The sequence below is a fragment of the Equus caballus genome, chromosome 11, assembly GCF_041296265.1.
Source record: "Equus caballus isolate H_3958 breed thoroughbred chromosome 11, TB-T2T, whole genome shotgun sequence".
Lineage (NCBI taxonomy): Eukaryota > Metazoa > Chordata > Mammalia > Perissodactyla > Equidae > Equus > Equus caballus.
Genome location: NC_091694.1, coordinates 27,234,527 through 27,247,794, shown reverse-complemented (window position 1 = coordinate 27,247,794; position 13,268 = coordinate 27,234,527). Strand labels below are relative to the sequence as shown.

The following is a 13,268-nucleotide window of genomic DNA, read 5'->3' as shown; positions in this document are numbered from 1 at the left end:
GTACCCCATCAGCCCGGGGTGTTCACTCAAATTACAGTAAAAGACAATCGCTAAATAAGACCGTATCCTATAGCGAGAATGCCAGCAGTGCTATTTATGAGTGAACAGGGCCTCTGCCAATTCCATATAGAAAAATAAACAAAGGACCATTATTAAATTTCTGCAGTTGACAGGGTCACTGTGAAGTGGAGTGCAGCCTCTCTCCGGTGGCTTTGAAATTGTTCTCTGAGACGGTGGGAAGACTGTGAGCTTTGGGTCATAAAGATTTCTTTTGAGTTCTAGTCCCCTCGCTTGCTTGCCTGATACCCTTGAGTAGAGTCCTTAGCATCTCTGTACCTAGTTTCCTGATCTTAACAGTGGCATAGCATCTGACACATGCTAAGTCCTCAAAATCTGAGGGTGCGCTCCGCCCTCCCTTTCCTACCCAACCCTGTAGCTCGCATGCAGGTCAGATGGCCATCTCCTCCTTTTACACAATTAGAATTCTATTTCCTCTCCACTACTCCGTCTGTGGTGTTACATTTCCATTTAAGCTGTGGGGAATTATTTCTGAGTATATTAGTGGAGATTTGGGTCAGACTGCCTCGAGAGAGAATATAATGGAAACCTCACGTAAGCTTTGCATCATACCAAGCAAGTAACTACTTACTGAATCAGAATTTCTGAAGGGAAGGTTTACTCAAGCTTAGCTGTCTGCCATAAACCTCAACCCTACAAGTACTATCCGCATTAAACCAAAAGACCATCAGTACGTTTATTTTGTGAATTGGGTCTTTTAAAAAAGATACACCTCCTCTTTTTTTTTTTCCCAATCTGCTAATAGGAAGTTAGACAACATGAGGGACTTCCATCAAATCGTCTCTGAGGTCCCACACAGACTCAAGAATAAATCTACCTTGTTGTGCACGTAGCTTTTGACAGAAGAAGTTAAATTGTTTCTTTAAAATTGTTATATAATCCAGACGTACATTACTGCAAACTGGCTGTCCTACCATATGACTGAGGTTTAGAGAACAGATTTAGTACAGCTGACTTTTTAAATTATGTGATGTAGAAAATATATAATATACAGATATTAAATATATTAACCTGGTACGTGTGCTGTCAGCACAACTGGTGAAGAGCTGTTTGAGCAAGATGTCGTGAAGAAAGCAAATGGGATTTGAAGATAAGGAGGATGGTTAATTTTGTGTGTTAACTTGGCCGGCCCGCAGTGCCTGCGTCTTTGGTCAAACATTATTCTGGATGTTTCTGCGAGAGTGTTTTTGGATGAGATAAACATTTAAATTCGTGGGCTTTGAAGAAAGCAGATTGGCCTCCATAAGATGGACAGGCCTGATCCGATCAGCTGAAAGCCTGAATAGAACAAAGGGACTGGCCTGCCCAGAGCAACAAGGAGCTCTGCGGCCGTCGGCCTTAGGCCTTGAACTAGGACCTCGGCTCTTTCCTGGATCTCCAGCCTGCCGGCCCACCTTACAGATTCTGGCCTTGCCAGCCTCCATAATCACATGAGCCAGTTCCTTAAAATAAATCTCCTTCTATGTGTATACACACATCTTATTAATTCTGTTTCTCTGGAGAACCCTAATATCATAAGTAACCCTGGACGCTGAACTCTAAACCACTGTGGGATTCCTACACTATCAACCCATATTTGAAGGAAACCTTATAATATTGAATTTTTAAGTAATCGGCTAGGCAATCTAAGAAGTGATTAAAAGTGGTTGAAAGTGCAGACTTCAGAGCCAGAGATACGTGGGGTCAAGCCCTGGCTCCCCACTGATGGGCTGTTTGCCTCAAGGCCGGAAACCACCACGAGGCCGAGGACAGACATGCCCTGTGGGAGGCCTCCAGCCTGTGCTCCATGCAGGGTAGCCCGATGTCTCCCCATCCAAGTGGAAACAAGTGGCTTGGGTCTAAGTACCACGCTGTGTTTGGTGGTGAGTTTGGTGAGGGAGAAATTGTGAGGATTAGTTAAATTCAGGTTCAGAATTTACCAACTAAAGGTTCAAACCAAGATGGCAACTATTATGAACGGGATCATTCTTGATTTTCAAAGCATAAAAACTCTCCTTACCTCAAAAACACACTGAGCCAGCCCTGATGGCCTGGCTATTAAAGTTCAGCATGCTCCACTCTGGTGGCCCAGGTTCAGTTCCAGGCCGTGGCACCACACCACTCGTCTGTCAGTAGCCATGCTGTGGTGGCAGATCGCATAGAAGAACCAGAAGAACTTACAACTATACACAACTATGTACTGGGGCTTTTGAGTGGTGGAGGAGGAAGAAAAAAGAAGATTGGCAACAGATGTTAGCTTAGGGTGAATCTTCCCCTGCAAAAAAAAAAAAAAAAAAAACCTACCATTTTAAAAAAGTTACACTGACTGAATTTATTTTCCTCCAATACAGCAGTGTCACCAGAATGAAAGAGGAGACGAGTCCATTTATTAGAGTTCCTGGCTAGTCATGAGCTGCTGCAAAGCAGTGTGTTTGCTATATAAGGACACCCGGTTTTACAAAATGAATAAATGGGAGTAAATTTTTTGCTTTGCAAAAGAACACATTGCTTCTGGATGGTTTCAAGTTATCAAGATGGTATTGATTGACATACAATCTTGACAGGCATATCTGTGGAGCATCTGATACCTGTGTCTCTCAACACATATGGCTCCACCCAGTCTCAAACCAGTGTAAACGTCTGCAGGTGAGGATACGCCGGGACTTCCCTGACCTTCGGGTTTCTCCAGGCCCCCTCCTGGGATGAACTTGAGCAGCCCAGCATCCATTCCAGCCCTCTGCTTTCCTGACGAAGAATCCGCTGCCTTGGCCCCTGCGTAAGCCCCGTGTCTACACACTGGAGAAGAAGCGAAAATCCCTGACTTAGTTTCCATCTGAAATGAGCTGAGATGCTCGCATTGGCTCACATCGAGATCATTAGTCCTGGAATCAGAAGACCTGGGTTTGCCGCCGCTGCCAGGTTTGTGATCCTGGAAAAGTCACTGAGCATTTACCGACCGTACTTACTTCCCTCATTTGTAAGATGGGCATCACGTACATCTCTCACCTCATTTTGCAGTGGATTAAAATAAAACAAAAGCAGAACTGTGAGGCAGCTAGAGGCAGTCGACTCTCCCCTGCAGGTCCAACTTCTCTGCTCAGCCCCGTCTCCTGGTCTGCATAATACAACTTCTTCTGCCATGCTGTGCACCAAAGTAGTTCATTGGAAACACAGTAATTAGAGTTACAGATAAAATGACACTGCTGCAATGTTAATTACTACAGTGCAGATGTACGGTTAGATATCATACATAATGTTGTCAAGCCTTTATTTTTAAATTAAAGTGCAACAAACCATACCCGGGCTACACAGCTTTTTTTGATTAGTACAAATTAATGTTATTTTGGTGTCTAGGGAAAGGGTGGGGATAAGGGGTATTGCTTTTAATTGTAAGAACACATAGGCAAATGGCAGACTTTCAGATGGATTCCCCATAGCTTCCTTCCCCGGCTCTGGTCTCTACACAGTGGAGAGTGTGAACTCCATGAGCGCGGGGACGTGCCTGGTTTTGCTCACCATATAATCCCCAGCTCCCTGCACACATTCACGTGCACTGAACGTCTTCTGAGTGACTGACAAAGGGAATGAATGAAGATAGAGCCATGTAAGCAGAAGGGGTCTGCTGGTAGAGTGGAGGAATGAGAAGGCACAATCAATGGTCTACTCCTGATTTTTCTGGTTTTGTGTTTGCTTCATGGCCTTCAAAATGATCTTGGATGCTTCCCACCCCTGGAGCTTTAAAATCCAAAGTGGGAAGCAAGTGGATCATCACAGCGCCGAAGTCAGTTAAAGTTCTTCATTGTGATGTTTACCAAGCAACACTGTATTCCACCAGGCTCTGAGAAGTGGGGAAGATCAGCAAGGGTCCTTCTGCATCAGCTGGCCCCCAGGCAGTAAGTCAAAAGGAAGAGAAGGAAGAGAATGAAAATTATATGTATTATTTATTTAATTCTCAAAACAGCCTCTTGGGAGGCAATGTTTCCCAATTTTTTTATTGTGGTAAAATACACATAGAAAATTTACCATCTTAACTGTTTTAACATGTACATTTCAGTGGCATTAAGTACATTCGTGTTGTTGTGCCACCGTCACCGCCATCTCCAGAACTCTTTTCGTCTTGTAAAACCGCGTCTCTGTGCCCATTAAGCAATAGCCCCAGTCCTCTCTCCCCCAGCGCCTGGCAGCCTCCGTTCTACTTTGTGTCTCTGATTTTGACTACTCTGGGAGCTTCATATAAGTGGTGTCCGTTTACAGTTAAAGTAGTTACTGGTAAGGAGAGATTTACTTCAGTCACTTCGATATTTGTTTTCTATATGCCTTACAGGTTTTTTCTCCTTCATTTTCATGGGGGAAATTTTCTTATCTCTACTTTATGGGAAGCTTTTGATTCAAGGCTCCTTGGTTCTTCCACCTGCTATGTGCCAGTGTGTTTTCAAAGTACTGGGAAAATGCAGACAAGCGTATGACATGGTCCCTGCCATGCTTCAGTGGGCAATGGTTTTCTTAGGAACATTAGACAGACACAGAGGAAAGGGTTTCTAGAAGGGCAGGGAAGCTCAAGATACTTGCCCCGTGGGACAGAGCGTATATCCTGTAAGAATTCAGAGCAGCTCCTCTTCTGCTTCCTTGACCCCAGAGGTGCCCATGGTTGTGACTGGTTTCATCTCATGATTCTATTCTTAATGTCATTTGAAGAGAATTAGAGGTCCAGCCTGCCCTGCGAGATCTACTCTCCACAGCAGATGGATTTGGCAATAGATAGTAAGCGCTGTAATAACGTGTCCACCATTGGACCCAGAATTTGCCTAATGAAATATCCCTGGATTGGCAAAAATACGTGTCTATAAGGATGCTCATTGCGGTATTTTTTTACAATAGTGAAAAAGTGGAGGGGATGTAAAGATTCAACAATAAGATATCCATTTTTACAGTGGAACGTTATGCAACCATTTCCAAGTGATATTGCAAAACAGTTAATGACCTGGAAATATTAATATTAGTGAAATAATATTTATAATATGCTTATTATATAAATATTTATATACATAATATATATGTTATTAAATAAATTATATTACTATATATTAATATATAATATGATTATATTGTATATTTATATAATATAAATAATATTTAACATTATTAGTAATATATAACAAATGTATTAATATATAATATTAATATATATTTAATATATTATTTTATATATATAAAGTCATATATATACACATGTATGTGAAAAATCATTTATTATCTATTTATACACATACATATACATAAAATGATCTCATTAAAATATGGGTATATGTAGTTAAAAGTGTGAAGAGTATACATACAAAATATTTGTGGTTATTACTGGTTAATTGTGGAATTGAGGCTGATTTTTATTTCCTTCAGCTATTTCTATATCTTCCTAACCATATGTAATGCCTGTATATTATCTTAATAATTAGAAAAATAAATTTTACTTAAAAATAGAAGCAATCTCAACACAAACCTGTCTCAAACCATTTTACTGCAAAGAAAGTCATGAATTGGGACATGAAAAGAAGACAAGTTCTCATTATCTCCTAGTGACTAAATAGACATTTATTTGAGGCTAAAGAACAGGAGTAGACCCCTTGACAGGGATCATTTGATTGTAAGGAATAGATAACTTAAGAAAAAAAAATACATTTATTGCTAAGATATTAAGTATCTGAGAAAGCACAGCTCAGGCCTCATGAAGGAACTGGAACAAGAAGGCGCGAAGGGTTTCTGAGGGTCAAGTACTTATTCTCTCCAATTCTTCTTCTAGCTCTGCATGGTTTCCTCTGTCGCTGTTGGCACATCTGCTTCTCTCTTCTCTCTCTCTGGTCTGACTTTCCAGCTGCTCAACACGTTGACTGTCTGGGCCCATGTGACTTTCCAGTTCAGGTGCTCAGCAAAGAGTGTCCAGAGTTTTTGTTGATGATTCCAGATTCACAGGAGAAAGGGATGATTGACTTAGTGTATATCAGTTAGCTTTTGCTACATAACAAACTACCCCAAAACTTAGGGACTTAAAACACCAATTATTTAGCTCCCAAGTCTATTAGTCTGTGGGCAGTTCTGGTCTGAGCCAGGCTAAGCTGATCTTGGCTGGACCAGTCAACTGGTGGATGGGCCGTGGAATGGCCAGTCTAGGATGGGTTCTCCCAGAATAACTCTCCTCACTATGGTGTCATCCTCCAGCAGGCTAGCCAGGCTTGTTTGCATGGTGGTCTCAAGGCTCTAAGAAGGGGTGAGGAAGTGTGCAAAGTCTCTTTAGAGACTTACTCTCAGAACTCATATGTTGCATCCACTACATGCTATTGGCCAAAGCAAGTAACATACCAGCCTAGATTCAAGGGGCGGAGAAAGAGACCTCTATCTTAATGGGCACAGCTACAAAGGCATATTGTAAGGAGTGCAGTTACAGGGAGGGAAAGAATTCTGGCCATTTTTGCAATCTGCACACAATCTGCCAGAGACCCAGGCTGACACAGGCTCCAACTTGTAGCTGCACCGTATTTACATACTTCCACATTGCACCATTGGTTGATATAGCAGGGGAAGAGAGAGACTGGAGAATTGTGCAAAAGCTTTTCACTGTTTCAGCCTGGAAGTGACACTTGACATGTCCCCACACAGCCCATGGCCGACACCAGTCACATGGGCTCTAACTTATGGCAAGACAGTGGAATAATGAGTCAACAGAGTATTTGGTGAACATTACTGTCTCTGCCACACAGAGCAATCTACAGAACTAAACTAACTGATCATTCATGAGACTAGTGTCAGAAAGGTGGAGGGGCAGGTAAGGCTAGTGCTATAGAGCTGTACGTGAAAACCGCATCTAATAAATATATCGGAAGTTACATGAAGCCCGTAAGGAAGTTACATGAAGCCCATAGAGCAGAAGGCTGGGCCAAGAGGAGTCAGAGTAAGCAGGAGGAAAATCCAAGAAGATCCACATGTAATAGCCCAGAGGCATTCCATCCAGACCCATTCAAAGCTTTTGATCTGCTCCTAGAGCTGGGTCAACCCAGGAGACTAAGGCAGTAGAGTCTCAGCCCGGAATCAGTGTTCTAGAGTCAAGTGTTGAGAAGTGCTAAGGCCAGAGGCAGGAAGATGAAGCTGAACATCAAGTTCAAAGAGGAAGGAAGCAGTAAGGTTAGCAGCTTGCAGGGGCTGAAGCAAGATGGGATCAGGAGTGAGGAGGGAGTCTGGGAATCTGTGAAACAGGAAGCGTGTATGAATCTCTAGCTTAGCACTGGGACCACGGGCAGTGAGGAAGGGTCACCGCTCTCTACTCTCTGCAGTGTCTGGTTGCAGGGGCGAGAGAGGGACCTAACCAAGGCACACCGGACCGGACGCTTAAGACTTGAGCCTTTGGTCTCCCACTAGAGTTTACTCCTGTTGACCCATTTTGGCTTCCTTGTCCCTCATTTGGCCTTCATAGCATCTCACCCCTACTAACTGCTTTCTCCATTTTCTCACTCCTCAGATTTTTAACTTTTGCAATATCTCTACATTCCAAATATTTATGGCGAGAGGGACAAGTTAATTTTTTATAAGGTGCAATATCCAAAATATTAGCCACAATTGATAAAGTCTCCTTTGAATTCCTACCTCAATTTCCTAAATGATAATATGGTTTTTGCCTCACAGAAGGTACCATGGAAGCCAAGTAGGGGCAGGAGGGCTGTCTGGGGAGACTGCCACTCCCTGCTCCACAGGTAGATTTAGCCTAATGTCTTCCCAGAAGGAGGAAGCAAAAGGCATTGGTCTAAGCACCATGCTGGGTTTGGTGAGAAGTGGAAGGAGGAGAGCCTTGCTTCACCTGCTGCCATTGCCTTGCAGGTCAGTGGGACCATGTACAACACTGGAAGACACGTGTCCCTGCGCCTGGACAAGGAGCACTTGGTCAACATATCAGGAGGGCCGATGACATACAGCCACCGGCTGGAGGAGATCCGGCTACACTTTGGGAGTGAGGACAGCCAGGGGTCGGAGCACCTCCTCAACGGACAAGCCTTCTCTGGGGAGGTACGTGGGGCTGTTGAAGTACTAAGGTTAAGTGCCAATTAATAAGATTTGGTGCTTCGTTATACCCAAGGTAGGAGAAGAGAAAGATTTCTCTTGAATCTATGAAACAAGTAGGTTTGTGCCTCCTTTCTCCATCTATCTTTTTCAAGTTGACATGAAAGTCTATAACAAGCTTCCAGCATTTTCCAGAAAAGGCCACAGTGAAACTGGATATATATTTCCTTCTGCAACATTGGTACAGCTCTCTTGTGACTCATGCCCTAAGATATCTCCAGAGCATTATTCAAAACCCAAATGCACCTTTCATGTACATCTTCTCTTACCCCTCTGTGGGCACTCAGCCTCCCATATGTCACATTTGATAGCACAGAGTCTATAATTTCCCTTCTGATAGAATATGTCTTATTTGCACAAACAATAATTTACTGTAAAATAGTTGTGTCAGGCAACTGAAAAGTCTGCCTGAGTTTCTGCAGAATGGAGACGTCATCATGTGCCACCATTAACAGTGAGTGTCACTATGTGCCACCATCAACCCAGACAGAACTCAGGCCACAGCAGTGAGCCAAACCAGTTTCAATTATAGGATGAGAGGTATAGTCTAAACAGATGTCATCTGTGCTATGACACTTGACAAGCAGCGTGTAGTTAATTTGACCTGTTTGACCTCAGTTACACTTGAAGACAGTTACCAACTAGGGATCATTGGTCCTTCTATGCTAAATATCCTGTAACTAGGTTTCTACTTAAGAGTCCTCAATAACTGATGTCAAGAATATTTTGAAATAGCAGAAGTATGTATCCATTATCGACTTGGTCTTTTTAAGTGTTTTTAAATCAGCATCATGTTTAAACCTGGCATTGTTTTTAATATAGTAAGGCCATGCACTGAGAAAGAGATCCACAACCTTAATGAGTCCAGTGGCCAGATTTTAATGATTGTTCAAAATGCATCCACTGAGAACCTGCCTGGGCACTCTACTACTTACCAGGGACACAGGGATTAAAAAAAGAAAAAAAAAAAAAGACAGAGCTCCTGCCAGAGTTGCTCAAAGAGTGCTATATTCAAATCGTTAAAGTATAGTGTCATGCTGCAGTGGAGATGTACAAAGGCCCTGGCGAACTCAAAGAAGTGACAAATTTTATTTGAAGGGGTCAGGGAAAGCTTCACAGAGGAGGTGCCTTTTGAACTGGGCAGAACGATTTTAAGAACATCAGCTTCAGAGTCAAAAAGCCTGAGTTTGTACCCCCTGCTTTGATACATGCTAATTGTGTGATCTTAGAATGATTACTTGAGCCTTCTAAGGCTTCTAAGTTTAGACACTTCTCAAGGTTATTTTGGAAATTAAGTGGGATTCCAGATGCAGGGAGCGCTGGAGGTACTCAGTAGGTGATAGACAACAAAGATAAAGCAGGAAATGAGGGGCACCCAAGGCTCCAGGCGTGTAGGGCACTGTGTGTTGGGGAAGCTACCCATAGATTTCATCTGTGATCTGTTAGTAATGGCTTCATAGAGGACTTGGTTGAGCAGGCATATGAGTTTCCTTTCTGGATCTGTAGGAAAAAATTGCTAGAATTGATTAGGAATGTCTGCCAAAGGCACTGTAATGGGAAACTCCCAGGCGATGCAGACCCTGAGCTAGAGTATAGCAGAGCTTATGATGAGAGCAGGGCCAAAGCTCATGAATTGAGAGTGACTGTGGATGGCCAGGCCAAACTAGAGAATATTCAGAATTAGATAAACTCTTCTTTTTTAAATATATGTTATTTTAAGATTTGTAGTTATTTCATTTGTGGACTTCTTTTCTCATTTATTTGTTTGCTGTTATTTCTTTGTTTTTCTCCCCTGCTGAACTGTTATAGTCCAGAGCCTCTCACAATATGACCTCAGAGTAAAAATGCACTTAGGAATCAATTTATGAAATGAATGAGTCAAAAAATGTAAATGATTACTTGGCTAAAATCTTTCCATTGTAGAATTCCATACAGTTGCTTGTTTCTTCAATAGGTAATAAGGGTGCTTTGTAACCTGTATATGAACTACAATTTTGCAGTAATTGAGTGCTTCCGAGATCCTTAAGGGGAATCTATAACAATTTGATCTCTCAATGTGTTAGTTTTTCTAGACCTAACCCAGATCACAGGTATCAGGCACTCCCAGGAATCTGCATTGCTAAAGCTCAGGAGAGTCTTATGGTTAGGTTTGTGAAGCACTCACTCAGTAGTACATCCTTACGTGTTCTCAATGAAGAAAGCATTTAAACAGAGTTTCAAATCAGAATTAACTGGGGAATATTATCAAAATATTTATATATGAGTCCTTCCCCAAAGCAACTGACTCAGAGTCTCCAGGAATGGGGTCCAGTTATGCACGTCTATAAAAATCCCCCCAAGAGATTTTGGTTAGTGACCACTATGCCAATTTCAACTCAGGCTGTGAATTATCCCAGGTTTCTCAGCATGAGGACTTAATCCATAAAACCATACTGAGCAAAAATAAAAAAGAGAAACCCAGAGGCAACTGCCCCCAGAAATGACAGAGCTGGGCTGCTGTCTAGACAGATGGGGTTTGGAGAACAGCTTCCCAAGCAGAACTGCCACACACACATCCGTTGCCCAAGGCAACCTTGAGCATTAGGCTCAGCATAAGCATGGTCATACCTTGTCCCGGGTAGACCACATCAGCTGTATCACTTTTCTTTCTGAGCACCTCAGTGTGAAGGGTCTCAGTATGAGTGATCCGTAAACAGGTGTGGGTTTAGATGCAAGAAACCAGAAGATTGGAAGCACCAAAACAATGTCATGTGGAAAGCAGTTGGATAGGCATTTGGCCTTTGATATGTTTAAAGGGCTTTAGTGAGCAAGAAAATTTTAGCATCTTCTCTGTGGTATCAGAGAAAAGACCTAGGTCAATGGGGGGAAGTTCTAGAAAGACAGAGTTCAGCTAAATATACATTCTAACAATGAGAGCCGTTCATCAATGGAATGAGTTTGCCTCTGAAAATAGGGAATTCCCGTCACTGGAATTATTTAGCATGGAGTGGAATTTGAGAACTTCATAAAAGACACTCACATCCTAATGAGCGGATGGGCTGTTAGTTTTAATGCACCTTCTAATGCTGAAACTCTACACAATCGATGACTTCCTTAAAGAACATGTCCTCGGATTGGATTCCACTGAGGGTTAGCCCCAGTTCAAGTAAATATATCCCGTCCTGTAAGTTAATGTTTTATTTTTATTTTGTGCTGACTTCAAAGCCACCTTTGGTCTCTATTTTTGGCTACCCTCTGTGAGGACTCAAGTAGGCCCTCTAGCAACAAAGCATGTGTTTACTTTGTTGACAATGAATAATCACATTGCCATCTGCCCCATCTATCATTGCTGATAGTGATAAGTCAATTAATGCCAGGCATTTTCCTTGGCACAGTGCAACAGTCATTTTCTGAAGAGCTGTAGATTAATTGCAGTCTTGTCTAGTGAGGTTATTATAATTGATGGTAATCACTTGCTTTGTTTTATAAAGCTGCGTGGATGTACGACACAGTCAGCAACTGCGTTTTTATAAAAATTATTCATGTCCTACACGAAAAACTCCTGGATGCCTTGTTGGGGGTTGGTGATAAATGAGCATATTCAGAGATTCAAATGTCTCGATTTTTTTAAGAAGGGAAAATTAACTGTTTTTAATAAGAAAGTAGCTTGCTAATCATGTCTAAAGTGGTTAGATTAACGTCCGGTATAAAGTAGGGTATTTATGAAAAGAAACGAATACATTAACCAGGCGAAAGATAATATTTGAAAAGAATCATGCCTGTGGATTAAGGTGCAGGAATGAGGCTAGACAAAGAAGGATCTTTCTTATTTGGAGGAAATTGGAAATATTCATTTTGAAAACCTTCCTTAAGTTCTTCTTTTCAAAGAGATGAGGCGGTACCCTGAGAATTGCACCAGCCACGTCACGGGGTACCTGTGGCCACATCCTCCTTTGTATTTTACTCACTCTTCACATGACTATTGTGCTTGTGCTCCACAGCCCAGCTCTTGCCCAGAGAAGCTTACAGTCTGTTGAGAGAGTTGTTTGTATTTTTAATACAAAGTAATGCGGATTATATTGAGGATTGTTCCAGAAGAGGATTATGAAATGGCTCTCTCTGGATTGCATGAAGGAGAGGATGGAGGAACAGCTGTGTGGCCTGACACAGTTGCTGCCCCTGAAGGTGGGGTAGAAACACATCCTCCTTGCAACTATCAGCCTCTCGAATCCCCGATTCTGCTCAAATACATCTGAGGGAGGAAGAAGTCCATAGCTGTCGCTATGGTAATGTAGATAAGATTTGTTTAATTAAAAGAGGGAAATAAAAGTCCTATGTAAAATATATATATTTCTTAGTGGCTCTGAATCAGAAACGAGAAAACAATTATCTCAGAGCCAACAACTGAGACTAAACAACAGAAAATGCAGACCTTGTCCTCTTACAGGAATCAGTTATTTGCATCCTTGAGAGACTGGTTTCACTAAAGCAACACAGATTCGTTGGCATAAGCAACTAACACCAAATTGTCCTGCAGTGTGCCAGGGTATAAAAAGTGCTGAGGAGCACAGGACTGAGGACCAGAGCCCCAGCAGGCATTGAATGGCTCTGATGGGAAGCGCTCCTGCAATCTAATTAGCGCTTTGCTGGGAGGCTGGGACCTCCTGGTAGAGATGCTCCGTTGGCACAACTGGAGATGTGAGGGGTATGAGAATTTAGATGTTTAAGAATAAAGGATGCATGGGTAATACATAAGGAAGCGCTACTCGAGTGCCATGGTGAAGCTGTCCCCTCTGCCCCTTCCCCTCCTCTGTATCCAGCACAGCCCCTCCTCCCATATGGCTTTCCAAGCCCCCTTCCCTCCTCCCAGCCAGTAACATGCTGCCTCCTCTTGACTTCCAGAGAATCCTGTATGTTCGTCTATGACAAGAGTCTGCAAACGGTAGCCTTTGGGCCAAATTCAGCCTAGGAGCTAAGAATGATTTACATTTTTAAAGGATTGTGTTTTTTTAAAAAGAAGAAGAATATGCAACAGAGACCATATTTGGCCTCCAGAGGCCAAAATATTTACTACCTCGCCTTTTACAGAAAAATGTTGCTGACCCCAAACTATTGAATTGCCCATCACT

General features: G+C 42.4%; 1 protein-coding gene across 3 annotated transcripts in view; it reads left to right on the top strand.

Moving 5' to 3' along the window:
• Positions 1-13,268, top strand: part of CA10 (carbonic anhydrase 10) — a 469,786-nt gene that overhangs the window by 364,699 nt on the left and 91,819 nt on the right. For all 3 annotated transcript variants that reach the window (XM_070226348.1, XM_070226347.1, XM_005597501.4), the window contains one exon: positions 7,921-8,106. In XM_070226348.1, coding sequence (XP_070082449.1) covers positions 7,921-8,106 — 186 coding nt within the window. The remainder of the gene's footprint in view (positions 1-7,920; positions 8,107-13,268) is intronic.